At 25.8% G+C, this 14,217-nt stretch overlaps 1 protein-coding gene across 1 annotated transcript; it reads right to left on the bottom strand.

The window, feature by feature from the left end:
• Window positions 1–4,353: 4,353 nt before the first annotated feature.
• Window positions 4,354–13,670, bottom strand: LOC129608747 (cadherin-related tumor suppressor-like). Its single transcript, XM_055520423.1, has 5 exons — window positions 12,566–13,670; window positions 8,883–12,463; window positions 8,490–8,669; window positions 8,041–8,303; window positions 4,354–4,488 (listed from the first exon to the last, which is right to left on the bottom strand). Exons 1-5 carry the CDS (start codon window positions 13,633–13,635, stop codon window positions 4,354–4,356), a joined length of 5,229 nt encoding a protein of 1,742 aa, XP_055376398.1. The 5' UTR covers window positions 13,636–13,670.
• Window positions 13,671–14,217: the final 547 nt, after the last annotated feature.

Here is a 14,217-nt window from a genome sequence, read left to right on the forward strand (position 1 = left end):
ACATTACAATATTTTCGATCAGAGTATGAATTGAGTACGAATTTAACGTTCAAGCCGATTTAAAACATGAGTTTAATTAAAAACCGGCGCTCGGTTCGATTCAAACCATATACTCTCTCAAACATATCGAATTATTAATGATACATAACATTTAATTAGTTTAAATCAAACTTATTTATTGTTATGTATTAAACATTTTCTTAAAAAAAATTTAGAAGATATATTTCGAAAGTTATACGTTTATTGTAGAACATGAATTGTCAAACATCATTATGTATCACGTATTCTTACCTCTCGTCCTAACACTAATTATAATTTATGTCAAACAGAAACACTAATATTAAATATAATTATGACATAACTGTAATATGACATAGAGTCAGTATAATGTTGAGACTGAAACAATAAACAAAATTGAGAATATACTAAAAACGGAATTATTATTTCATAGCAAACATCACATATACGCTATTACAATGTTTAACAAAATATTAAAAATATCTTGATGAATTTTCAAAAAAAAAAAATTTCTTTATAATTTAATTTAATTTTCTTAATTTTTTTTAATAATTTAACTTTAGAGGAAGACATTTTTTGGAAATGGATTTATCCAATTTATTGTTATATATGTGTATTATTGTTATAATATTTATATAACAATTTGATTTTTAAAAATAATTTAAGGCAACATGATTCTCATTCAATTTTAATAAGAAATTCAAATACGATCATACACAATATTTAAAATAACTTGAATCATACATACAACAAAAATTTGTTCCAACCAAAATCATTTTGATTCATCTGAACTTATGTAGAATTAAGACTAAATATTTTTTCATTTTTGATTACTTTAAACAGTCTGTCATATTATACTTTATTAAAATATAAAAAAAATTATAAATAATAATAATCTCTTCCTGTATGAAAATTCGAATTGAAAAGATTAAAGTGATTTGAACATACATTTTGTATGGACCTACATAAATGTAAAAAATTTTTTAAATATTTCCTATAAATTTTATTACTCAGAAATTTTGTATTCACTTAATCATTTTAAGTATAAATACATTATAAAATATAAAATATGAAAAAAAATATGTATATATGGATGTGTTCATACATATGTATATGAATATTTTAAGTACATACATTTAATTTATATATTGTCATTTGTCAATATTCTTATTAAATATAAGTATGTAAATATTTTAAATTTAATTTAAAAAAGAGGAAAATAAAAAAATTCATCATCCAAGGATTATACTTATTTCAAGTGTATATATATATGTATACGTTATATATATAGTTAATTTATGAAAGTTCATTAAATGTATCCATACATAATGAATGTATTTTGTCCGCATTCCTTATTATAAAAACATGACTAATGATATGTTTTAGTTTGTATACAATAATCATAAGAAAATAAGGAGAGTCATCTATACTATATATAATAAATTAATGTTATATGAATAATACGAGTATGCAATATATATGTATATACATATGCAAGTAAAATGATGATAAAAATCTAAACAAAAATTCTAAAATTAATAACAGTAAATTATTAATAGTAATTTTTCAAAATGAACGACCACCACCATCTTTATAATATGTGTAGCGAACACTTCAGGGGGTGTCTTTTTCTTGTTTTTTTATTTTTGTTTTTTAATATAAAATTATGTCACAAACTTATATACATAATGTAATATGTATTTATGATCTTTAAATTGATTTTTATTTATTTTTCTAAAGAATCATGTTAAAATTTTTTATTCTCCTGCAACTGTTTTTTTTTTTTTTTTTTGATTAGAGCAATATGATAACTGTAATTTTAAGTATTCTGAAAAATTAGATAGAATTTTTCTTCTCATAATTTAAGTATTCTGTTATACTGATCCTTTACTTTTACATGACAACCGATCTATCCTATAGTAAGTGTCCTAGTATGACATGAAACAACACAAATCTATTTACCTTATAAATATTTATACTTTTATTCGATCGTAAAACTCTAAAACTGTAATATTTTCAAGAAATACTTTTATAATGCCACCATTTTTTTTAATTTCTTGAAAAAAAAAGCAAGAAAAATTTGAAAAAAATTGTTTTTTATACCCTGCACCGTTTCGAACGGTATATTAATTTTGGTATGGAGTTTGTAACCATTTGAAGGAGTTTTCTGCTGTATTAAAATGTTATATATTCTTGCTCACCGCAAAATTCTGTATTAATTTAGTCCGTCTGTCCATCCGTCTGCCCAAGCGCCCGATAACTCAAAAACGTATAAAACAAATGCGACCAAACTTTAACAAATTGCTTGTTTTGCACCTATTGTTATTGGGCCAATTCGGGCAATGCAATTGGATAGCTGTTATACAACTCAAAGAGATTATTTTAAATATTTCAAAAACTAACAAAGATATAAATATGAAATTTTGTTTACACATGTGTCCAATTAAATTTTACATACGCTCTAAAAATTTTAATGGAATGGATACAGTGGTTCGGGTAGCTGCTATACAACCCCAAAACCTAATTTTATTCATTCGGAAAAAATAATAAAGCTATAGATTCATAAAATTTGGCAATTGTGTGTCCAATTATAGATTAGATATATCTGTGAAATTTTTGTGGAATTTTCGGACAGATTCGAGCCATACAATTATGAAAGCTAATTCTAAATTCAAAAATAAATCTTTATACTCAGATTGTCAAAGTGCAGGGTATAATTCAGTCAGTTTAGACTCGTTTTGTTCTTGTTTGTGTTTACGTTTTTTTTTATGGATTGGTTTGGTTTGGTCTGCTTTAAAAAAGAGTAGAAGAAAATGAGAAAATAAAATTATTTTTTTTTATAAAAATGATGATAAGTTAATAAGGGGCCAAAATGAGGGCTCATTTTTTTTTCCTGTTTTTTTTTTTTTTTTTCAAATTCATTTACCACACTCTGTCAAAAGATTATATTTCCTCTATATATATATTCTTTTTAAACAATATAATAAAATAAAAGAAAAAACTATTCGGTATTTGCTATTGCTTGCCCCGCTATTGCTTTGCTATTGTGCTTGTCATATAAGTAAGAAAACAAAAAAATCAACTGTTAGACAATAATTAACAATTTACTTTCTCTTGAGAAATTTCGAAAAAAAAATTAAGTAAAAATAGAATTGGAAAAAATTTGAAATTTTCAATTTTTTTTTTCATTTTTTTTTTTCAGTTTCTAGTATGATTTAGTTGAACTTTTAACTAATAAATCATACGGAATTTATTTTTATACAAGTATGTGTGTTTGTTTGAATGTTATGTGCGTGTATTATAGATAATATTAAAAGTTCTGCCAATATTATTATAGTTTGATGTGCCATTTTGAAAAATCTGCTGGAAATCATAAATTAACTTTGATTTATGGGGTTAATTAAAAGCGTTTTTATGGTTGATTTTTGTTTTTTTTGGTGCTTATTTCATTTTATTTCTTCTTCAATACTGTTGCTTTTTTGTTTTCTATTTTTTTTTTCCTAAATTTGTATAGAGTAAGATGCGCGGTTTATTATATTAACAAGTTATTGTTGAAATTAGTGTTAAAAGCGCTAAATTTCCCTCGTTTTTATTCGATTTTATGATTTTCTTTTTATTATTTTCAATATTTTTGTGTTTTTCATTATAATTTTTGTTTTATTAGTTGCTTTAATTTCAAATTGTTTAAACAAAAATTAAAAAAAAAAAAAAACTTTTGTAATTTAATTTTTTGTTTCTGGTTTTTTGTTGTTTTTGAAAAGAAAAAAATTGTTCACACAAACAATGATTAACCCACTTTTATTTTGTATAAAGATAGTAAAAGTTATAAAATATATAAGGTAATAATAATAATATTTGTACAGGCGCTTTTTTATTTTTTTATTTCAAAAACAAAAAACTTTCTTTATTGTAAAAATGAACAATAAAATTAGTAAATTTTACGGTGACCGTTGAATTTACAGGTTTATAATAATAAAAATTTTCAAATTCTGTCACATTAATGAAATTTTATAAAACAAATGGTTTAAATTAAAAATGTATATACAGTTAATTTAAGGGGTGTTAAACAAGTTCAGCTTTAAAAATTATTTAACACGACCGGCTTTTATATAGTAAATAATATAATTATCAGAAATGTAGGAAATTTTTTGAAAGCAATTGGGCTACATGCAATTGAAAAAATATATTTGATTTGAGTTTTAATAATCAATAATAAATTCTTATAGAAAATTCTTGAAAATTTTAAATGTTACACGGTAATATTATGATTATAGCCCATTAAATTTTTATAATCAAAATATTTTTAAGTTTCCTTAAAATAAAACTAGATTATAATTATTTTTTAATACTCCTTGTCGTAGTAAAAATCTCAGTAACTCTAACCTTTAGTAACTCACCACCATTTTCTTTTCCATCTTCATTAAATGATGATGATTTCACTGTACATTCTGATAGCAGCACTTTGTGCGTCTAAATAATAATTGTTTTGATTCTTTCGTGCAATATTAATTTGTATGATAAAGTATCGCAATTATTAAGCCTAATTCGTGTGATAAATAAGAATGAACATGAAGGTATAGTAATCGACAAGCCATCGTAGGACAGATAACACTGGTAGGCCAAATCCGTCCCAGTGATAATAATCTACAATGGTACCTATAAATGCTGCTGATTTTTTTAACTTATAATTTTTTAAAGTTTCTAATTTCAAATTTTTCTAATATTTATTCCTTGCAATTTTTAAATAATTTATAATAAAAACTAAGATTGTAAATAAATTTTAAATTTTTAGAAATCAATTATGTATTTGTCTGCGTATTGAATGAGAGAAATATTAAAATAGAAATTAATATTCTTTTATACCGACAATTTATGAGGCGCAATATTTTGCGCTCCCATAGTTGCAATTAATTTCTTGCAATATAATAAATTTCAATTAACAATTAGTTATTTTTCATCAAAATATTAAGAAAAATTTACTCTGAATTTCTCTCCGAATGTATTCATAATTTTTTGTAAAACGCTTTTATTTTCAATAAATTGCCTAAGAGCTGCCCCCATTGAATATTATTATGAACTATAAATTTCATACAAATTATATAAATTTGTATAGATAAAAACATAAATGTTGCAATTCAATATTACCAAACCTATAAATAAATTTTTTTTTTTTTTGTATTTTTTGAACCTTTTTATTGAAAAAATATGCGTTCCCAGTTTTACTATAGACTTAAAACCTTTTTGACTCCTATATTATATACATAATTGCTAATAAAACAGAAAAGTCCTATAATTTTTTTTTTATTTTTTCATCGTAAGATTAATTTATAATTATGTATGCATGATTTTTTATTCAATATATATATATATATATAGATATATGTACATATTTTTTTATATAAAACGTACATATATACAAAATTTTAATATTTATAGATCAATCCAAAAATCATTGTTGTAGAAAATATTTAGATTTTTGTTCTACTTTTAATCTTGTCAATTTTTCAATACAATAAACAGGTCAAACCTATCAACAATATTCAATATTTTGTACCTACGTTATTTGTACATAAAATACTTTAAAAAAATATACTCAAATACTTATACTGTATAACAATTACATTTTTTATTCCACATTCTTAAAAAAACGAAAACCGAAAAAAAATATAAGTATTTGAAAACCATATTGCAATATGATAATAAATTTCGTATTTTAAATGCATTATCAAGATTTAAAATTTACAAAAAATAAGAAAGGAAAAACAAAAAACCATAATGGTCCTATATAGTATAGGACTAACCTCTCAATTATTTATTAAGTAAATCGAAAATTATCACGAAATTCCTTGTTTTTTTTTTTCTTCTATATTTTCTTTAGTTTTAAATGTAGGAAAAATCCATAGGTTCACGTAGGTATATATAGTTTATAGAGTAGAGAGTATATAATGAATAATCCAAAAACAAAACAAAAATGCATTCAAACCTAATATATATTAAATCAATCTTAAAATAAATATAGTGAAATAATGAAATTTAAGGTTGACTGGCCTAACTTTGAGACGTTCATAAAAATATCAAATTATATACGAATATAATATGTACGAATATGTACATATGTACGAATGGAAATAAAAATTCCATAGCATTAATCTGTCGTTTTTGTTATGGCGATAACAAAATATGTATATTATATATGGTGTCTATGATTCTGACATTTTTAATATTTTTATATATATAGGGTGTCGATATATAATGCGAATTGTCAACATAAATATTATATTAGAATAAAATGTGATTTGAAATTATTGAAATTAAAATAAAACTAACTTGTTATAAAGTATTTTTCGACGGAAATGAAAAATTTTCACATTGTATTTTTAATATTAAAGTTATTAAAAAATAAAGGGTACAATATGCGTTCAATTTCAACAAATGATTTCGGAGAACGTACAATATTCGTTCGAACTGTTATAGAAACCTTATTTTATTAATGTTTAGTAAAAGTTATTTATATTATACAACGAATTTTTGTTAATATTCATACTGGAGTTGCGATTTTATTATACCATTCAGTAGTTAATGGGGTAAACAAACAAAAATACTGAAATTTAACTTGTGAAATTAAAAATTATATATGTAGGTAACTTTACTATTTTATTTTATACCTTTTCTTTCTTTTTAAATTCTTATACAATGAGTGAATTGAGTTGTTACTTAATTAAATTATCATGAAAAAGTGATCAGTGTAACATTTTTGCTTTTTTGTTTGTTTCATTGTTTCTTCTCTTTTCACAAACTAGGTATATATTTATTTATTGATTGGCATTATATAGGTGGTTGACATATTGAAAATACTGTCAATATTTATATTATATGATCGTTATATTTTTGTACTGCAAAAAAAACAGACCCTACGAAGAAATATAAGTTGGAAAACAAAAGGGAAAACAGAAATCTGATGAGATCAACAAATAATCGGTCAAATATTGAACATTTTCTGAATGATATTTACAAATTTCAATTAATTTATTCATGGTTTAGTGAAATGGTTCAATTAAATAATGAAAATTTTCTTGTACACTTTTTTCAAATTTCAAGATTCTAGGAAACAGAGTTAATTTTAAATCTGAAATTAATATAGTTCCATTAAAATTACAAAAATTGAAATTTGTTGTGATCACAATACCTCCCCCTTATTGAATTGCAATTCAAACGGCAAAACGACAAAAAAAAATTTAAATGAAATATTGGCAAATTATTATTGTACTCAAAGTATATGTAAATCTTTGTATACTACACCAATTCATAATAAAATTCACTCTCCATATATCATGTTTTAAAAAAAAAAAATGCAATTTTACAATTTAGTTTTTTTATTTTATGACTTTTTAGTAAACCCTTTTTTATAGATATTTCTATATATGAGTAGGTACAGAGCTATTAGCCAAACAAGAAAACAAAAAATTGAAATATTATCGCTGCATTTATTCATTAAATGCATAACTTTTCAGCTATAACTTAAATTCAATTAATTTAACCTGATAGCTGACCTACTTTCTTGAAAGCTTTAATTAAGACCTCATATATTTTATTATATATACAAGTACTATACAGTATACATGGTTATTAATAATTGATGTAGGTATATAATACCAGTATATGTATTTAATATAAATGATCATGATGTATTTCACTTAAATACTTTGTCGGTAGTAATTAAAATAATTTGTAAGAAGAAAAAAAAAAACAAAAAACCTAACCATATTATTCTTTTATTTTATGTCGTTTTATTTTGCCTTTTCAAACTATACAAAACAAACTGAGTATAAAATATAAATAAAACCGAACCTAGAAAACCAATAAAAAATAACAAAAAAATAAGAAACTATCAAATAAAATTAAAATTACAAGTATATAAGAAAAATTCGAAAAAAAAAAAAAAATAATAACAAAAATTTATAATTTATAATATAAAAAGAAAATTAAAATTAAAATAAAAAAAAACAAAATTATTTCACTTACTTTGGTATTAGCAATTCTTGGTTCATCACCGATAGCAACAGCATATACTTCAATAATATAAGTATCAATACCACATTCACGATCCAATTCATTTGCTGTCGATAGTATACCAAGTTTTGTATCAATTTCAAATAAACGTTCAACTTGTTTATTACCATTAAAGCTTGTTACATTTGTTATATAATATTCAATTGCATCATCATCTGAATTAATACGAGCATTGACCGTCAATATACTTGTACCAGGTGGTTCATTTTCAAGTACTGAACCACTTTGTTCATTTTGTATAAATATTGGTATTAAATTATTACCATTTGTTTTTGATAATAATTTCATATTATTTATTGATGAACTTGATGTTGATGATGATGATGATGATAAAGATCCAGTAGTTGTTATTGATAATTTATTTGGCATTATTAATGTTATATATGCATCTGAACTTTTACGTTCATTTTGTACAGCTTCATCGGTTGCTTTTATTGCTAATTGATAACGTATTTCTGGTTTATCAATTGTTTTTTGTAATGTTATTGCACCAGTATTACGATTTAATTTAAATAATTCTGAATTACCATTAACCATTTCATATGTAACTAAACCATTTGTACTTGAATCTAAATCTTTTGCTTTAACATACATTATAATATTTGATAATTGATTTGTATGACTATAACCTGATGATGATGATGATGATGATGATGATGATGTTTTAAATTTTTTATTATAATTTAATACAGATTCTGGTAATATTGCTGCATTCATTGATACAAAAATTGGTGCATTATCATTAATATCTTCAACAATAACAGTAACAAGTTTTTCAGCTGATAATCTTTTACGAATATTTTCAGCTTGATCAATTGCTACAACTGTTAATCGAAATGTATCAATTGTTTCTCTATCAATTTTCTTTAAAGTATATATAACACCAGTTGTTGAATTTATTTCAAAATGTCGTAAATTATCTTCGGGTTCTTGTTTTGATATATAATAAGAAACTTTTCCATTTAAACCAGAATCAGGATCTTCAGCATTAATTGTAACAATTGGTGTTTTAATTGGTATTCCTTCACGTATTTGACGTACTATAGCTGTATTTGGAAAACTTGGTGGATTATCATTTTCATCTAATATATGAACTGTAAATATTATTGTTGATGATAATTTTGGATTACCACCATCTGATGCTGTTATATTTAATGAATATGATTGTGTATCTTCATAATCAAGTGTTTTATGTAAATATAATGAACCAGATTTATTATCAATATGAAATGTATCTTTACGATTACCGGCTGATATCGAAAATGTCACCTGACTATTAATACCTAAATCAGAATCAGTTGCTTTAAAATGCATAAGTTCAGTACCGATTGCTGTAGTTTCTTTAACAAAAATTTCTGTATTAGTTTGTAGAAATTCGGGTGCAACATCATTTTCATCTAAAACTTCAATTGTTACTGTTGCTGAACTACTAAGTTGGGTTTCTAAGCTAGCATCACGTGCTACAATTATCAATTTATAAATTGATTTAGTTTCGCGATCTAATTTTGAAGCAATACTAATTTGTCCAGTTGCACTATCCAAACTAAATTTTCCATCTTGATTACCATTTTCAATATTATAATATACATCACCATTCAATCCCTCATCTAAATCAATTGTAAATACATGTATAACTGGAGAACCAACATTGGAACCTTCTGATATTTGAACTTTATATGGTGCTCTAACAAATTTCGGTGGATTATCGTTAACATCCGTAATGAAAACTTTTACTTTAACTTTATCAATTAGTCTATTATTACCATTATCACTTACAACCGCTTCAAATTCTAAATAGTTATGACCATTCTTTTTAACTAATTCTTCTCTATCAAATGTATGAAGAGTTTTAATGAAGCCATTTCTTGAATCAATTGAAAAGTCAAGTTCATTTGAAGCTAAAAAATATGTTAATTCAGCGTTACGTCCGATATCATTATCATGTGCCGTTAATTTTCCGACAAATGAATCGGCTGGTTCATTTTCCGGTATCGAATATACAAAAGTTGAATTTGAAAATTTTGGTGCATTATCATTTTCATCAATTACATGTATAATTAGTGGCACAATTGATGATCTCGGTGGAATTCCATGATCTTTACATATTACTGTTAAAGAATAATAGTCTTTTTCTTCGCGATCAAGCTCTGATTTAACATATAAGTAACCATCAGGAAATATACCAAATTTATCTTCAGAATTGCCTTCAAGTATAAAATAATCTACTTTGCCATTTGATCCCAAATCAGCATCGGAAGCTGATAAAGCAAAAAATCTAGTATTAACTGATGTACCTTCTAATAATGATGTTTCATAGGACGTGTGATCAAATACTGGAGTATGGTCATTAACATCAGTAATCGTAAACATAACAGTTGTTTTTGATAATCTGTTCGGCTTACCACTGTCAGTTGCTTGTAATTCAACATGCAATATTGTACCAGGATCAGATTGTAAAGGTCTATTCAAATACATCACACCAGATGTTTTACCTATTTTAAATTGATCATTCGGATTATAAATTATACTGTATGTTATTTTACTATTAACACCGGAGTCACGGTCAATTGCTTTACAAATATGTATTTCTTGACCAACAGCCATATTTTCTGGTAAATATATATCTTCAAAATCTTGTGTAAAAATTGGAGCATTATCATTTAAGTCTCCAATTGAAATATTAACAGTTGTTTGTGCAAAGATTACTCCAGCCCTTGCTACAACTGTAACGCTATAATTAGAAATTTCTTCTCGGTCAATATGCTTGGCAGTTGTTATAACTCCACCATATTTACTTATTTCAAAATTTTCCAATGGATCACCATACGTGATTAAATATTCAAGACCGGAATTACTTGGAAAACCGGAGTTTAATCGTATCTGAGAGTCAGGTTTAATTTGAACTTTTCCCACTTCACGACCAATACTTGGAGATTCATTACTATCATCTTCCATTATATTAAAATTATATCCCAAATGTGAATCAAAATCTAAGATTTCCATTTGTGATTTTTTAATTACTTCGACTATAGCATTTTTGTGAGCTTTTCTATCACCTCTATCTTTTGCTAGAACTGTTAATGTATATGAAGATTTCTGTACATTACGAAAATTTTTGCGTAAGGTAATTTCACCACTAATACCATCTATTGCAAACAATCCATCTGCATCATTTTCTAAACTATAGGTAATTAAAGCATTATCACCTTCATCTTTATCAGTAGCTGTTACTTTTACTAATTTTTTGCCATTGCTCGCATCGTCCGGCAAACTAACAAAATAATGTTTTGGATAAAATTCGGGCTCATTATCATTTATATCCCCAATATTTAAATATACAGTTGCAGTAGATGATTGCTGAGGATTACCTTGATCTTTGGCTATAACTAAAATTTCATAAAATGCATTCTTTTCACGATCTAGTTTCGCCTTAGTTATTAATTGACCAGTTAGCATATCAATACCAAACATGTCAGAATATTTCTGTTTGACCAAAGGGGATAGCGAGTATGTAACACTACCATTTGTACCTTGATCATGATCAGTAGCTGTTAGCATTGCAACAACAGTTTGTGGTGGTAAATTTTCAGTCAATGTTATATTTACTTGTGACTGTGAAAATTTAGGTGCTTCATCATTTTCATCTAAAATATTTACTTTTAATTGAGAATAAGCCCATTTCGGATTTGGACCTCCATCATGTGCGGATATATTCATTACAACTGTACCTTGAACCTCACGATCTAATGTAGCTTGTGTTGTTATTAAGCCGGAATAGTGATCTATTAAAAACCATTGTTTTGTATTTCCCGAAACAAAATCATAATAAATTTGGGCATTAACACCGGTATCTTCATCAGTAGCAGTTATACTTGCAACATAGGTGCCTAAAGGAGAAAGTTCACTTAAAATGGCTGAATATTCAGATTTTTCAAAAACTGGTTCGTGATCATTAACATCGTTAACATGTATTATTAAATAAGCCGTGGAAGTTCTTGGTGGGGAACCTTTGTCTGTGGCTACCACAGTTAAATTGTATTTGCTGATTTCTTCCCGATCAAGTACACCATTTACACGAACAATATCAAAACTGGGATTATTTTCTAAACGAAAATGTTGTAATTCGTTACCGGATATTATTTGTATATCTGTTTGACCATTTAAACCTTCATCTCTATCTTCAACAGAAACAGCAGCCACCACACTTCCATTCACTGCATTTTCGTCAACAGTAGCAAAGTTCCCGGTAGGTGGAAAATATTGAAATCTAATAATTGGATCATGATCATTTGTATCCAATAAATTAACGGTAACGTAAGTTCGACCATCTTGTTTGGGTTGACCGTGATCTCGTGCAAAAACAGTAAAAACGCAACTATTTCAAAATTAGAAAAATAACAAATATTTTAAAGTTAATAAATATTTTCCAAATATTGAAGTATGCAATATATTAAATAAACAATAAAAGAACATTTACCTTTTAGTACAGCTTCCTTCCTTTTTGGCATATGGCTGGCAATTTTGGCAATTTAACCTTTGAGTAGTAGAAATCACACCTGTTTCTGGATCAACAGTGAATTGCATTTCACTATCTGACAGATAATATGTTATTTTACTATTATCTCCAAGATCTTTATCAGAAGCCATTACTTGAAGAACAGGTGTTCCCGGTTGCACGCTTTCATTTAGTGAAACTACATAATCACTATGATCGAATATTGGTGGGTTATCATTAACATCAAGTATTGTTACATTAACTTGTAAATACCCATATAAATCTCCACCATCACGTGCAGATATATTCAATTGGTAAAAACTTTGAGTTTCTCGATCAAGCTTTCCTGTAGTTTCTAATTGTAAATATGAAACATCACCTGAAGGATTTGTTGAAACAGCTAAACGAAATTTTTCATCATGATTTCCATCAACAATTCTATAATCATCTGTAACACTATTTTTGCCAATATCACGATCAGTTGCTGCATCTAATAATACTCTTGTTTCTGGTGCTGCACTTTCAGAAAATGATACAGCAATACTTGGTTCTGGAAATACTGGTGCATTATCATTAATATCTAATACCGTTATTCGAACTTCAATTGGATATGTTGGTTGACTTGATAATACAACAAGATCATAACGATCTTGAACATCTTCTCGATCCAATATAATATTAGTTTTAATTTCACCAGTATTTTGATCTAAAACAAATTCTCGTGGTGGCTCATTGAAACGATATGTAAAACCGGGTTTCGTTGGTATAAAACCGACAACCGTACCACGCGGAAGTCCTTCGAGAACTTCTAATTGAACTCGTGTATCGACAGAACGTGATTGCATTTGCGAAGTACCATCACCATCTGAATTCCGTCGTTTTTGAAAAATGCCACCATATTGTGATGAAAAATTATTACTAAATAATAAAGTTGATGAAGATGAAACATTACTAAATCCTGGTCCTGGTCCTGGCACATGAACAGCATTAATTATTATTTGATTAAAGCAAATAAATTTAAACAGCCATATTATTTCTAATTTTAAAACCATTCTGAATACCGAATTAAGCTATAGACATAGATAAGCTTTCGGTAACAGAATTTTTATTTGTTTTTGATAAAACAATTTTAATAATTTCGTTATCTTTATTGTTAAAACATTCAAATTGCAATTTGTTAATTTTATTTGGTTAAAAGATATTGTAGAATAAATAAATCACTTATCCATTTTACAATTTGGAGAATTTTCTATCCAAATGGTTCTGAAATAAAAGAAAAAGAAATAATTTTTATTATTTAAATTTGTTGTTGTTTTTAAAGTCATATTTAATTTAATCTAAAATCTCATACAAAAAATTTTTTCTATTAAATATCAAGAACAAAGATTAATGTAGAGAAACTATGATCGAAATATGAATTGGGTACAAAATATTCTGAAATAAATTCGTTAAGGCCAACTCATTTAATAAAATTTATTGTGACGTGGAGGACTTCTTGTATATAATATAATTTTTAATATCATTCAATATCATTCAATAATATTACTAAGCGTATCGGATACATTAAGGGAGATATTGCTTTAATACCACATCAAGTTTTTCAAAGAAGCAAATTTTTTTGTGTTGGAACAACG

Source organism: Condylostylus longicornis, unplaced genomic scaffold, assembly GCF_029603195.1.
Source record: "Condylostylus longicornis isolate FDR11 unplaced genomic scaffold, ASM2960319v2 ptg000034l, whole genome shotgun sequence".
NCBI lineage: Eukaryota > Metazoa > Arthropoda > Insecta > Diptera > Dolichopodidae > Condylostylus > Condylostylus longicornis.